Consider the following 14801-nt stretch of genomic DNA (forward strand, 5'->3'; position numbering starts at 1 on the left):
AGACCACAAACCAAAAACAATGACTCGATGAATGTATGAAAAGCAAAACTAGAAGGCATAGTCATTCTTCAATATTAGGAACAATTATACACAAGTATATAATTTTAAATCTTTCAGGAAGAAGTTTTACAAAGCACCTAACTACTTGTGGTGGGTTGCCCCTGACTAGTCTCCAGGTGCCCACCAAGCCGCTCTGTCACTCCCCCTTCTCAACAGGACAGGAGAAGAAAATATGATTAAAAGCTCATGGGTCGAAATAAGGACAGGGAGATTACTTACCAATTACCGTCACAGGCAAAACAGACTCAACTTGGGGAAGATAAATTTAATTTATTGCCAATCAATAACAGAGTAGGATAGTGAGAAACAAAGACAAAACTAAAAACACCTTCCCCCCACCCCTCCCTTCTTCCCAGAGTCAACTTCACTTCTGACTTCTCTACCTCCTCCCCCTGAGCAGTGCAGGGGGATGGGGAATGGGGGTTGCGGTCAGTTCATAACGCTTTGTTTCTGCTGCTCCTTCCTCCTCATGCTCTTCCCCTGCTCCAGCGTGGGGTCCCACCCACAGGATACAGTCCTTCACGAACTTCTCCAACATGGGCCCTTCCCATAGGCTGCAGTTCTTCAAGAACTGCTCCAGCATGGGTCCTTTCCATGGGGTACAGTCCATAAGGAACAGCCTGCTCCAGCATGGGTCCCCCATGGACCACAGTTCCTGCCAGAATACCTGCTCCTGCAGGGGGACAACCTGCGTCACCATGGTCTTCTGCACAGGCTGCAGGGGAATCTCTGTTCCAGCACCTGGAGCACCTCCTCCCCCTCCTTCACCGACCTTGGTGTCTGCATAGTTGTTTCTCTCACATATTCTCACTCCTCTCTCTCCCAGCTGCTGTTGCGCAGCATTTTTTACCCTTTCTTAAATATGTTATCACAGAGGCATCACCAGCTTCTCTGACTGGTTCAGCTTTGGCCAGCGGTGTGTCCGTCTTGGAGCCGGCTGGAACCGGCTGTCTGACATAGGGGCAGCTTCTGGTGTCTTCTCGCAGAAGCCACCCCTGCAGCGCCCCCCTCCCAAAAACCTTGCCATGTAAACCGAATACACTACTATATTTCACCATCAGTCTTAAAACAGTGCTATGTATTACAGGGATATGGCAGACATTTTGGTGTTACCATAGCACCACATTATTGATGGTCACTGACAGAAGACAGAAATTACCTTTGCTGCTTTGTTCTAGAGGTTCTCCTGGTATGGAAAAAGGAAAAATCAAAGCCAGTATACATTAGTCACTCTGTTCCACCAATAATATGCAGAGATCTTATGAAGGCAGAATTCATTACCCTTTTTGTTCTGGAAAAGGGTCTTAAAAGAAGGTCAGAAGGAAGCCTTCAGCTACAGACATATGAAAAGAAAGGTAAAGCTTGAAGCACAATCCTAGTGCCCAGCTGTATTCTGGCAGATGCACAGAAATGAGAAGGTCATGCGTTTCAAAGCATGAGACAAAAACATGAGCTGAACTGAGAGGCAGAAATGTGAAACTTTGAGGAAACTATGATAAAGTTTAAAAGTTTTATTTATTCTTAGAAAATTCAATTATGGCTGATGTATTTTTTCATTATTGCTAGAAGTCAACTCTCCACTGTTTTTCGACAATTATTCAGTTTGCAGATAAACAAGTCACCAACAGCAGGTCTCCCAGAAGACTTGACCAAGGTCAATTCAGAAAGCCAACAAGAGATATAACAGTCTACAAATATGTAAAACAGTGCTAAGAAAGAATGGGATCTATCCTTCCACTGTGGATGGAATAAGTAGTGATGGACATAAATTGCCACAAAAGAGATTTAGTATAGATGTTAAGTAAAACATTCTAATAATACGAAGAGCTAAGTTAATTGATTACCTATGAAGTTGAGGAAACGTCATCTTAAAACCTATGACACATTTAGAGTGACACAGATACAGCTGACAATGCCTTTGGGAAATGGATTATGTTTCCTCAAGGTCCTTTTCCCTTCTTTCTCCCCTTGTCCCTGGTTTTCTGATTAACTTGTCTGTGACTCAATATTAGATTTGCTAAAGTCCAGCTGTTTCACCCCAGTCACTAAAGAGTTTCCATATTCTATTTCTACTTCCAGGAAGCTGACTAGTTCTGACAGTACTGCATAAATACAGCTAAACTGATTCCTGAACAGATATGGCTCTGTAAAGATGGGCAACCAAGTCTTCCCATAACTGTATGTACTAAAGAATGCACTGCAAATATATCCAAGCTGCTGAGGTCTGACAGCAGGAAAACCTGTGTTATCTGGCATATCGGAGATCTTCATTATCCCAGAAAACAGTGACTTGACTATAGTTTGGAGATGCCAAGGTAAAAGTTTGCAGGAGCATTAATATCTGCATAGGCTATAGCACCACTTTACTCACTGTTCTGAATTAAGAGCTCCTGTGTAAATGGTCTCTTAGGCTAATATTGCTCTCAAAATTAAAAGAATCCATAAAATAACAGAACTGATAGAAAAAAAGGCCTTTGGGGGATACAGTTAAAGAAGAAACCTACTGACATATAACTCATTTGTCATAACAACTTTTCAGTGCTCCTCTCTAGCACTGACATTCATACTGATGGGTACGAATTTTAAGAGGTAAAATAACATCCGAAAACCAGGGAATTGCAAAGGAAAAAATACATTATTTAGTCTGAATTAACTTTGCATAGTGAACAAAAAAATGTTTTAAATGAAAACAATAGTAGAGAATGTCCCTAAATTCATAAAATATACACAGCATCTAAACAGAGATCATAGCACCAGATACATAAATGAGCATGTTGTAGTTACTTACATTTTCAGTAAGGGGGATACTATCAATCCTTTTAGTAAGGTCCTGAAGCTGAGCATAATACCAGTCCTTTTCTTTCTCTTCCTTCTCAAGCTCCGCAAGCAACAGAGATCTATCAAAAACAAAAGCCAGAAATGACTCACTAGTAAGTCTTCATTATCAAATACAAGTACAGCAATAAGCATTGATACCTATATAAAAGGTGAAATAAGAAATGAGGTTTGATGAAGACAGCACTAACAAAGTTGAGAAGGTGGGTTCTGTTCCCTGGCCCTAGCTAATCAAACTATCCAACTACGCTGTGCTAAGCAAGTCACTTTAACTTCTTGTATATCAGATCCACATCTGTAAAAGAAAGAATACCTATAGTTCTTTATAAAACCAGTTTGAAATCTATAGCTGACAGGCATTTTGTGAAATCTAAGCAGTTATTAGTCACGTGCTAACTTGCATCCTGCTTCTTTATGACAATATGCTTTATACAATGCAGCAAACTACAACTGCTATTTAAGAAAAGGCTTGGATATTGCAGAAGCATATACACCTCAGAATCCCATTACTAAATTCAGTTATCTTTTCTGCCTTTGTAGTGCCTCCTCACTCTGTCATCCATGACAAAACAATGTTAAAGCACACAAAACCATGATTATTAAAAACACTTTCAAAGAGAATTTTCCATCATATGTTATATACAGGTGTCCTGGTTTCGGCTGGGATAGGGTTAAATTTCTTCCTAGTGCTGTGTTTTGGATTTAGTATGAGGAGAATGTTGATAACACACTGATGTTTTCAGTTGTTGCTAAGTGCCCTCCTAGTCCAAGGACAGCTCCCATGCCTACTGACTGAGCTAGGTACACAAGATGGGAGGGAACATAATCAGGACAGCCAGCCCAGCTGGCTAATGGGGTATTCCATACCATGTGACGTCACGCTCAGTATATGAAGGGTAGGCGTGATCCAGGAAGTACCGATCGCTACTTGGTTATCGGTCAGCGCGGGTGGTGAGCAATTGCATTGTGCATCACTCATTTTGTATATTTTATCATTATCATTATTATTTTCCCTTTTTTTCCCTGTTCTATTAAACTGTCTTTATCTCAACCCACGAGTTTTTCTCACTCTTACCCTTCCGATTCTCTCCCCGTCCCGCTGGGGGTGGGGGGAGTGAGTGAGCGGCTGCGTGGTATTTGGCTGCCTGCCAGGTTAAACCACGACAGTCCTTTTAGGCGCCCAACGTGGGGCACGAAGGGTTGAGATAACGACACATCTGACCCAAACGGGTTAAAACAAATTTGTTATAAGAATTCATTATATCAGTTTAGTACTCGATGTTCACAATGTTGGTTTATTTGCTCTCAGAGTTTTTGGATCTGTTCTTGCAGTTTTGGTATGTAGCACCTTACTGGCTGTCTATACTGCTGATTATCAGTTTGTATGTGGGGTTGGTCATCTCTGGGAAATGGATTAAGGTCATTGCTTTGCTATACTGTGTGACACTGGCTTTATGTTATGATAAAAATATTGGTCACGAGCCTGTACTCAGCACTGCCATCATTCCTGTTCTTCTGAAGCTATCTTTTGGAAACTATTAATAATTACACTTCTTACGTCTTCACCTCAGAGGATGAATTTAGGGGGGAGACAGGATGGGACACTTTCTCCCACTTGCTCACCTTCCCCTCCATATCTTCAGAAACTCCTTTTTCTTCTATCCTCTTCATGAAGACGTCCACAATATTCCCTGAGAATTTTGAATATCCTTGGGATGTTCAAACAAGCATGTTCATATTGCTATGTTTCCTGAATGTGGTTCAGGCCTTGTTTAGAGTTAAACAACTATTCAGGAATACTGTCCAGAGATCAACCCCGGCAACAGATACAGTGACTACTCAACCCCCCACGACAGGCACTGTAGCTACTTCAACCCGCACGACAACCACCGTGGCTACTTCAACCCCCCACAACAACCACTATGGCTACTCAGACCCCGGCAACAGTCACTACAGTTACTCCAACCCCCGCAACAGGCACTGCAGCTACTCAAACTCCGCCAACAGTCACTGCAGTTACTCCAACCAGTGCGACAAGCACTGCAGCCACTCAAACCCCGGCAACAGTCACTACAAATACTCCAACCCCCGCGACAGGCACTGCAGCTGCCCAAACCCTCGCGACGGGTACTACAGCTGAACCAGAGGACCAACCGTCGCTGGTATCCGTCGCCCCTGTACAGAAGAAGAAATCTTAGAAGCGGAAGTCAGGTCGTGTAGAAAAGGATGATGGAAAAGCAGGGCCATCACGAGGAGGGGAGGAGGAAGAGGAAGAACTCATAAATGAGACGGAAACCACCCGACCCTTATCCCTGAATGAGTTGCGAGATATGCGGAAAGATTTCAGCCGTCGTCCAGGCGAGCATATTGTTACCTGGCTGCTCCGATGCTGGGATAATGGGGCCAGTAGCCTGGAATTAGAGGGGAAGGAGGCCAAACAGCTGGGATCCCTTGCTAGGGAAGGGGGCATTGACAAAGCAATTGGAAAAGGGACACAGGTCCTCAGCCTCTGGAGGCGACTGCTGTCAGGCGTAAGGAAAGGTATCCCTTCAAGGAAGATGTTATATATCGCCCAGGCAAATGGACCACTACGGAGAGAGGTATCCAGTACCTGAGAGAACTAGGCGTGCTGGAGGTGGTTTATAGTGACCTGGACGACGTCCGAACACCCAAAGATCCAGATGACGTCCAGTGCACCCGACCCATGTGGCGGAAGTTGGTACGGAGCGCACCAGCGTCATATGCCAGTTCATTGGCAGTACTGTGCTGGAAAGAGGAAGAAGCACCAACAGTGGATGAGGTGGTTAGCAGACTTCGGGATTTTGAAGAAACTATCTCCTCCTCCCTTGTCTCGGCTGTGGAGAAACTGTCCCGGAAGGTCCAGCAACTCAAAGAGGATATGTCCTATTCTCCACCTGTATGGACCAGTATCTCAGCCATTAGGAGTCAGCGTTTTTCTCCTCAAGAGAGAGGATATAGAAAGTACACACCACGGGGCACCCTGTGGTTTTACCTGCGTGACCACGGAGAGGACATGAGGCAGTGGGATGGAAAACCTACCTTCATCCTAGAGGCACGTGTACGTGAGTTGCAAGGAAAAACAATCACACAAGGGGGTTCTCCCAGGAAAAATGCTGCTCCAGTTGTCAGGAAAAACCTGTCTCACGACGGTCCAGTTTCCAGTGAACAGTTCCCCAGACAGAGTAGAAGGGCTGATCTTACTTTGGATTGTAATTGCAATGAAGAAATTCTTGACTCATGTTTGCAAGAAGTGAGAGATGGATACTATGACCAGAACTAGAGGGACCCTGCCTCCAGCCAGGTGGAGGAAAGGGACAACCGGGTTTACTGGACTGTGTGGATTCGATGGCCTGGCACATCAGACCCACAGGAGTATAAGGCTCTCGTAGACACCGGTGCACAGTGTACCCTGATGCCATCAAGCTATAAAGGGGCAGAACCCATCTGTATTTCTGGAGTGACAGGGGGATCCCAAGAGTTAACTGTGTTGGAGGCCGAAGTGAGCCTGACCGGGAATGAGTGGCAGAAGCACCCCATTGTGACTGGCCCAGAGGCTCCGTGCATCCTTGGCATCGACTACCTCAGGAGAGGGTATTTCAAGGACCCAAAAGGGTACCGGTGGGCTTTTGGTATAGCTGCCCTGGAGACGGAGGAAATGAAACAGCTGTCCACCTTGCCTGGTCTCTCGGAGGACCCTTCTGTTGTGGGGTTGTTGAGGGTTGAAGAACAACAAGTACCAATCGCTACCACAACAGTGCACCGGCGGCAATACCGCACCAACCGAGACTCCCTGATCCCCATCCATGAGCTGATTCGTCGACTGGAGAGCCAAGGAGTGATCAGCAAGACTCGCTCACCCTTTAACAGGCCCATATGGCCAGTGCGAAAGTCTAATGGAGAGTGGAGACTAACAGCAGACTACTGTGGCCTGAACGAAGTCACGCCGCCACTGAGTGCTGCCGTGCCGGACATGCTACAACTTCAATACGAACTGGAGTCGAAGGCAGCCAAGTGGTACGCCACAATTGACATTGCTAATGCCTTCTTCTCCATCCCTTTGGCGGCAGAGTGCAGGCCACAGTTTGCTTTCACTTGGAGGGGCGTCCAGTACACCTGGAACCGACTGCCCCAGGGGTGGAAACACAGCCCTACCATTTGCCATGGACTGATCCACACCACACTGGAACAGGGTGAGGCTCCAGAACACCTGCAATACATTGATGACGTCATCGTATGGGGCAACACAGCAGAAGAAGTTTTTGAGAAAGGGGAGAGAATAATTCAAATCCTTCTGAAATCTGGTTTTGCCATAAAACAAAGTAAGGTCAAGGGACCTGCACAGGAGATCCAGTTTTTAGGACTAAAATGGCAAGATGGACGTCGTCAGATCCCAACGGATGTGATCAACAAAATAACAGCCATGTCCCCACCAACTAGCAAAAAGGAAACACAAGCTTTCTTAGGCGTTGTGGGTTTTTGGAGAATGCATATTCCAGATTATAGCCTGATTGCCAGCCCCCTCTATCAAGTGACCAGGAAGAAGAACGATTTCAAATGGGGCCCTGAGCAACAACAAGCCTTTGAACAAATTAAACAGGAGATAGTTCAGGCAGTAGCCCTTGGGCCCGTCCGGGCAGGACAAGATGTAAAGAATGTGCTCTACACCGCAGCCGGGGAGAATGGCCCTACCTGGAGCCTCTGGCAGAAAGCACCAGGGGAGACTCGAGGTCGACCCTTAGGGTTCTGGAGTCGGGGATACAGAGGATCCGAGGCCCGCTACACTCCAACTGAGAAGGAGATATTGGCAGCATATGAAGGGATTCGAGCTGCTTTGGAAGTGGTTGGTACTGAAGCACAGCTCCTCCTGGCACCCCGACTGCCGGTGCTGGGCTGGATGTTCAAGGGGAGGGTCCCCTCTACACATCATGCAACCGATGCTACGTGGAGTAAGTGGGTCGCGCTGATCACACAACGGGCCCGAATAGGAAACCCCAGTCGCCCAGGAATCTTGGAAGTGATCACGAACTGGCCAGAAGGCAAAGATTTTGGAATATCGCCAGAGGAGGAGGTGACACGTGCTGAAGAGGCCCCACTGTATAATAAACTACCAGAAAACGAGAAGCAATATGCCCTGTTCACTGATGGGTCCTGTCGCCTTGTGGGAAAGCATCAGAGGTGGAAAGCTGCTGTATGGAGTCCTATACGCCAAGTTGCAGAAACTGCTGAAGGAGAAGGTGAATCGAGTCAGTTTGCAGAGGTGAAAGCCATCCAGCTGGCCTTGGACATTGCTGAACGAGAAAAATGGCCAGTACTTTATCTCTATACTGACTCATGGATGGTGGCAAATGCCCTGTGGGGGTGGTTGCAGCAGTGGAAGCAGAACAACTGGCAGCGCAGAGGTAAACCCATCTGGGCTGCTGCATTGTGGCAAGATATTGCTGCCCGGGTAGAGAACCTGACTGTAAAAGTACGTCATGTAGATGCTCACGTACCCAAGAGTCGAGCCACTGAGGAACATCAAAATAACCAGCAGGTGGACCAGGCTGCTAAGATTGAAGTGGCCCAGGTGGATTTGGACTGGCAACATAAGGGTGAATTATTTATAGCTCAGTGGGCCCATGACGCGTCAGGCCATCAAGGAAGAGATGCAACATATAGATGGGCTCGTGATCGAGGGGTGGACTTAACCATGGACGCTATTGCACAGGTTATCCACGAATGTGAAACGTGCGCTGCAATCAAACAAGCCAAGCGAGTAAAGCCTCTTTGGTATGGAGGACGATGGTTGAAATATAAATATGGGGAGGCCTGGCAGATTGATTATATCACACTCCCACAAACCCGACAAGGCAAGCGCTATGTGCTCACCATGGTGGAAGCAACCACCGGATGGCTAGAAACATACCCTGTGCCCCATGCCACCACCCGGAACACCATCCTGGGCCTTCAAAAGCAAGTCCTGTGGCGACATGGCACCCCAGAAAGAATTGAGTCAGACAACGGGACTCACTTCCGAAACACCCTCATAGACACCTGGGCCAAAGAGCATGGCATTGAGTGGGTCTATCACATCCCCTACCATGCACCAGCCTCTGGGAAAATCAAACGATACAACGGACTGCTAAAGACAACGCTGAGAGCAATGGGTGGTGGGACATTCAAACATTGGGACACACATTTAGCAAAGGCCACCTGGTTAGTCAATACCAGGGGATCTGCCAATCGAGCTGGCCCTGCCCAATCAAGACTCTTACGTACTGTAGATGGAGATAAAGTCCCTGTCGTGCACATAAGAAATATGCTGGGGAAGACAGTCTGGGTTACTCCTGCCTCTGGCAAGGGAAAACCCATCCATGGGATTGCCTTTGCTCAAGGACCTGGGTACACTTGGTGGGTGATGCGAAAAGATGGGGAGGTCCGGTGTGTACCTCAAGGGGATTTTATTTTGGGTGAAAATAGCCAATGAACTGAATTTTATGATGTCAATTGTTACATGATATTGTATATCATTATTTCTATGATATAGCAATGGTATAGCAGTGAAAATCACCCAGATTAGTGAAGAATGAACTAACTCCGATGAAACCGAGCGAAGTGCAACGATGATAGAACTGGACGAGCGCAGCAGTACCGAAATGAGAACTGGCTTCAGGATGCAACGGCCCAACACCGCACACCATCTCTTCGGCCCTGAAAGACTGTTATAACAGATGGAGCCCAAAGTCATGGACTAAATGAACTCAGTGGACATTTTAGAGGGATAGTCCATAGACCGAGGGAATGATATCTGTGCGTGCATATATATATATGTGTGTATATATAAAGAAAGATAGTGGTGGTTAATTGAAATGTATTAAAAAAAGATTTGAGACCTAAGCACGACGTAAATGGTATGGAATAAGGGGTGGATACTGTCCTGGTTTCGGCTGGGATAGGGTTAAATTTCTTCCTAGTGCTGTGTTTTGGATTTAGTATGAGGAGAATGTTGATAACACACTGATGTTTTCAGTTGTTGCTAAGTGCCTCCTAGTCCAAGGACAGCTCCCGTGCCTACTGACTGAGCTAGGTACACAAGATGGGAGGGAACATAATCAGGACAGCCAGCCCAGCTGGCTAATGGGGTATTCCATACCATGTGACGTCATGCTCAGTATATGAAGGGTAGGCGTGATCCAGGAAGTACCGATCGCTACTTGGTTATCAGTCATAGAATCATAGAATCATAGAATCATAGAATCATATAGGTTGGAAAAGACCTCTAAGATCATCGTGTCCAACCGTCAACCCAACACCACCATGCCCACTACACCATGTCCCTAAGGGCCTCATCTACACGTCTTTTAAATACCTCCAGGGATGGTGACTCCACCACTTCCCTGGGCAGCCTGTTCCAAGGCCTGACCACTCTTTCAGTAAAGAAATTTTTCCTAATGTTCAATCTAAACCTCCCTTGGCGCAACTTGAGGCCATTTCCTCTTGTCCTATCGCTAGTTACTTGGGAGAAGAGACCAACACCCACCTCGCTACAACCTCCTTTCAGGTAGTTGTAGAGCGCGATGAGGTCTCCCCTCAGCCTCCTCTTCTCCAGACTAAACAGTCCCAGTTCCCTCAGCTGCTCCTCATAAGACTTGTGCTCCAGGCCCTTCACCAGCTTCGTTGCCCTCCTCTGGACACGCTCCAGCACCTCCATGGCCTTCTTGTAGTGAGGGGCCCAAAACGGAACACAGGATTCGAGGTGCGGCCTCACCAGTGCCGAGTACAGGGGCACGATCACCTCCCTACTCCTGCTGGCCACACCAGTTCTGATACAGGCCAGGATGCTGTTGGCCTTCTTGGCCACCTGAGCACACTGCCGGCTCATGTTCAGCCGGCTGTCAACCAGCACCCCCGGGTCCTTTTCCTCTGGGCAGCTTTCCAGCCACTCTTCCCCAAGCCTGTAGTGTTGCCTGGGGTTGTTGTGGCCAAAGTGCAGGACCTGGCACTTGGCCTTGTTGAATCTCATACAGTTGGCCTCGGCCCATCGATCCAGCCTGTCCAGGTCCCTCTGCAGAGCCTTCCTACCCTCCAGCAGATCAACACTCCCGCCCAACTTGGTGTCGTCTGCAAACTTACTGAGGGAGCACTCGATCCCCTCATCCAGATCATTGATGAAGATATTGAACAGGACCGGCCCCAGTACTGAGCCCTGGGGAACACCGCTCGTGACTGGCCGCCAACTGGATTTAACTCCGTTCACCACAACTCTCTGGGCTCGGCCGTCCAGCCAGTTTTTTACCCAGCGAAGAGTCACCACCAGTCAGCGCGGGTGGTGAGCAATTGCATTGTGCATCACTCATTTTGTATATTTTATCATTATCATTATTATTTTCCCTTTTTTTCCCTGTTCTATTAAACTGTCTTTATCTCAACCCACGAGTTTTTCTCACTCTTACCCTTCCGATTCTCTCCCCGTCCCGCTGGGGGTGGGGGGAGTGAGTGAGCGGCTGCGTGGTATTTGGCTGCCTGCCAGGTTAAACCACGACAACAGGATACATTTACAGCTGCTTAACACGTGCTAAATGGGTATCATAAGCATATTGCAGACCTGAGTAGTTATAACTACTCAGGTCTGCAATATGCTTATGATACCCATTTAGAATTATAAAGATATCAGAATACCAATATAAGGAATTGAAGACATTTATATGCAAACTATGAAAAAATATTAAAAGTTTTACATACTATTTTATCAATCCTTTATAAACTACATTTATGTAGCTGCAAAATTTATCAATATAGTTACATATTGTTTATTGTTATTACACTTTTTAAAAATACATTTTAAAATTTTACAGCCCAAATCCTGCTAGTAGGGGTATACAGACAAGCCACTTTTTTTTTTCCTTTAAAAAAAAGTTTCTTAGTTTCTTGTAAGTGCTTTCTGCAAGCACTCTTCTTCCTTCTGACATTTTAATATTGCTCATTAACATAAAAGGAAATGCTAAAATCATATTAGTTTACAGCCAATATAAAGATAGAGGTACTTAAAAAATTAAATAAGCATAGCATTTATAAACAAAGCTGGACTGACAATGCTTAAGACTGAACTCAAATACTAACCTAGAGGACAGAAAGCTGCATACGAGTTTGCCCAGTATTATTTCCTGTCCCTTAACTTCTACATCCTTCTCTCTCTAAACTCAGGTTGTAGTCTTTCTGAGCAAGAGCCATATGAACCTTTGTAAAATGCACAAACAAGTCATGGATAATTACTATAAATATTTTGTTAAGGAACAAAACCAACATACAACAAAAGTAAAATTCCCCTTGACTGCTTTCTTAATGCATCTCAATCATGATTTGGAAAGAAGATAATCAAGCTTTCACATGAAAGAACTTCATGTAGGATAAAGACTTTAAAAATGCATATTTTAAAGTATCTTAGTTCCTGCTTTTAAAATATTTCAAATTAGTTTTAATGACTTAAGGTTAATATTCCATACCCAAAGCAAGTAACCTGAACATTGTTCAAATGGACAATTAAAATTTCCAGGATCTAGTTTATATTAGTTGCTGCTAAACTAATAGCCCTAATTTTTTTCAAGGACACATGGACAGAACTGAAAATAATACTGACAGGATTCAATACGTCTTGGAAAGGAAAAAAAAAGAATTCTTGTAAAAATTCAGATGTATAAAGAAGTAACTGGCATTGCCTATTCTATTGAATCACATTCTTAATGACAGCTACATTACCTATGAAAGAGGTTAAGGAAAACCATAGTATTATACTAACAATTCAGTTGTCAAGCTGTTCTCCCTCACTTTAGCTGCAAAAGACTGAAAAACTATACACATCTAAGAAAAACTACAAAAACCTAAGAGTGCTGAATGTTTTTAAACAGAGTAACAGAACTTTCAAGATTTGATTCAACAGCTATGTTGAAACAGAACTGTGGAGTTGTTTTGGTTTGTTTGTTTGTTTTTTAAATAAAGAATGTCAAGACCACACATTAAGTAATTTACTTGGACAGCTATTATACCAGATGGGTTTACAATCAAAAATCAGTGAAAAGAAACAAACAACAATTACCCTACTGTTGCAGGTAACTATAGCAGAATTACAGGATAACTGGAATTCCTCAGTCACAAGGATGGGTCTGGGCAGGAATTCCCTAAGTCAAGGGCTGTAACCCTGTTGTTGGGACACATTAGTCAGACTGAACGAAATGCTAATAGATTCTGCTCAGGGAAAGTCTGTGAGAGAGTCCCTCTTTTTGCCTCCCAACTTCCCAAATCTCTAACACATACCCTGGCTGCCTGATTTCTGTACATGCAGGCATTCTGCACAGTGTCATGAAAATTTCACAACTGGCCCATGCTGACCGAGGAGAGAGGCTAGGACGCAAAGTATAGAATTACAAGATTAATTCTTTTATTCATGCGCCTGAGGTGTACCATTCAAATTGGGGCACACCGAATGCAGTTTTTACACAGGGTTCTTATACCTTTCAAGCATTCAGGTACAACATGATTTGACCAATCACTACTTAACACACACATACTACTGTTTTGCAAAGCAACTATAATTCTATGGCATCATCATCCACCTGCTTCTTTCTTGATCTAGACGTCCCTGGAGTTGGTCTTCCTACAGTTACTTATCTATGATGCCAGATAACGGGAGGGTTTCACAGAGGTGTTAGAGGGGTTAGGATGCTGGCGTTATCTTGGTAGTCCAGGGGTATCCTTTATTCTTCAGGGTGGGGGCTGTCCTCCTCCTCCTTGCAATGAGCTGGGGTCCTTTAGTCATGCTGACTTAACCATGACTATGCAGTATACAATGTAAACTATATATATCTTAAGAAAGTTCATACAATTTCATACTGTAAAGACTAATTGGTACAATAGTTAGGGAATGAGATTTTTCCTAACAGTCCCTCCTTTTCTTTTGACTGTCAGAGTCACACTATACTATTTATTATTTTAGTAGTAAGTCGAGTGCAGAAGGTAATACAGCACTGTAAACACACATATATAATTACAAAGCAAAATAAGATAGTGAATCTAACAACCAAAATCCTTTTAGTTCACAGTCCTATACCTAAGTCTGGGAGCCAAAAAGTTAACCACCCGAACAGATGTAGGGGAGATCCTTGTCTTACTTCATGTAATATTTTTAAATGAGTCTTTATCTTGTTTATATCAGTTTCATTTTTTCTGGTCTTGATTTACATAAAACCAGCAGCTATTATTCAATAATGCCCACACTCTGTCCTGTGCTGCTAATAGGTAGTCCAAGGCTAATCGATTCTGTATTACCATTTGAAATAATGATTTAATCTCTTCCTGTAAGGCTACTATACTATCTGCAGTTACATTAAGAACTTTTTCTACTTTTGCTGATATGTTTACAATAGCTCTTTCTAGTTCAATGATCCCTAACCATGGGATAAAAGCTCTTACAAACAGGTGGAACTTAGTGCCACATTCTATCAGAGGGTTGTAATGCTTTTTCCCATATATATCAGTAGTTATGAGCTACAGAGGCAGAAGAGATACTGGTTCTAACCTGTGAGGATGGTATTAATGCACTTAGAATACTCTTTTCAGCTCAGGTTGAGGGTAAATACTCGAATGCCCTTTCTCCACATACCCAATATTGCCCTGGTAGTTGTGTAAATAGGGTAGTATAATCTTCAAAAGGGTTAGCATGTGCCAGGTTTGGTTGTTTAGGTAAACCAGTAAAGCTTGGACCTGGATTAAAGGACTCAGAGCAATCAGGATCCTATAGGCCTGTAGTGGAAACCAAAATTTTATAATTATCTTTAGTTTGATTATGGCTTCCTACAGAATGCCAAGTTAATCTATCTGCGAATATCCACATTGTCTCAGAGTCTGCAGGA

At 44.5% G+C, this 14801-nt stretch overlaps 1 protein-coding gene across 1 annotated transcript in view; it reads right to left on the minus strand.

Annotated features, from left to right (window-relative positions):
• Positions 1-14801, minus strand: part of LOC142074732 (adenomatous polyposis coli protein-like) — a 185265-nt gene that overhangs the window by 106707 nt on the left and 63757 nt on the right. Inside the window, exon 6 of the mRNA XM_075135569.1 lies at positions 2849-2957. Within this exon, the coding sequence (XP_074991670.1) occupies positions 2849-2957 (109 nt within the window). The remainder of the gene's footprint in view (positions 1-2848; positions 2958-14801) is intronic.

The sequence above is a fragment of the Calonectris borealis genome, chromosome W (assembly GCF_964195595.1).
Source record: "Calonectris borealis chromosome W, bCalBor7.hap1.2, whole genome shotgun sequence".
Taxonomy (NCBI): Eukaryota; Metazoa; Chordata; class Aves; order Procellariiformes; family Procellariidae; genus Calonectris; species Calonectris borealis.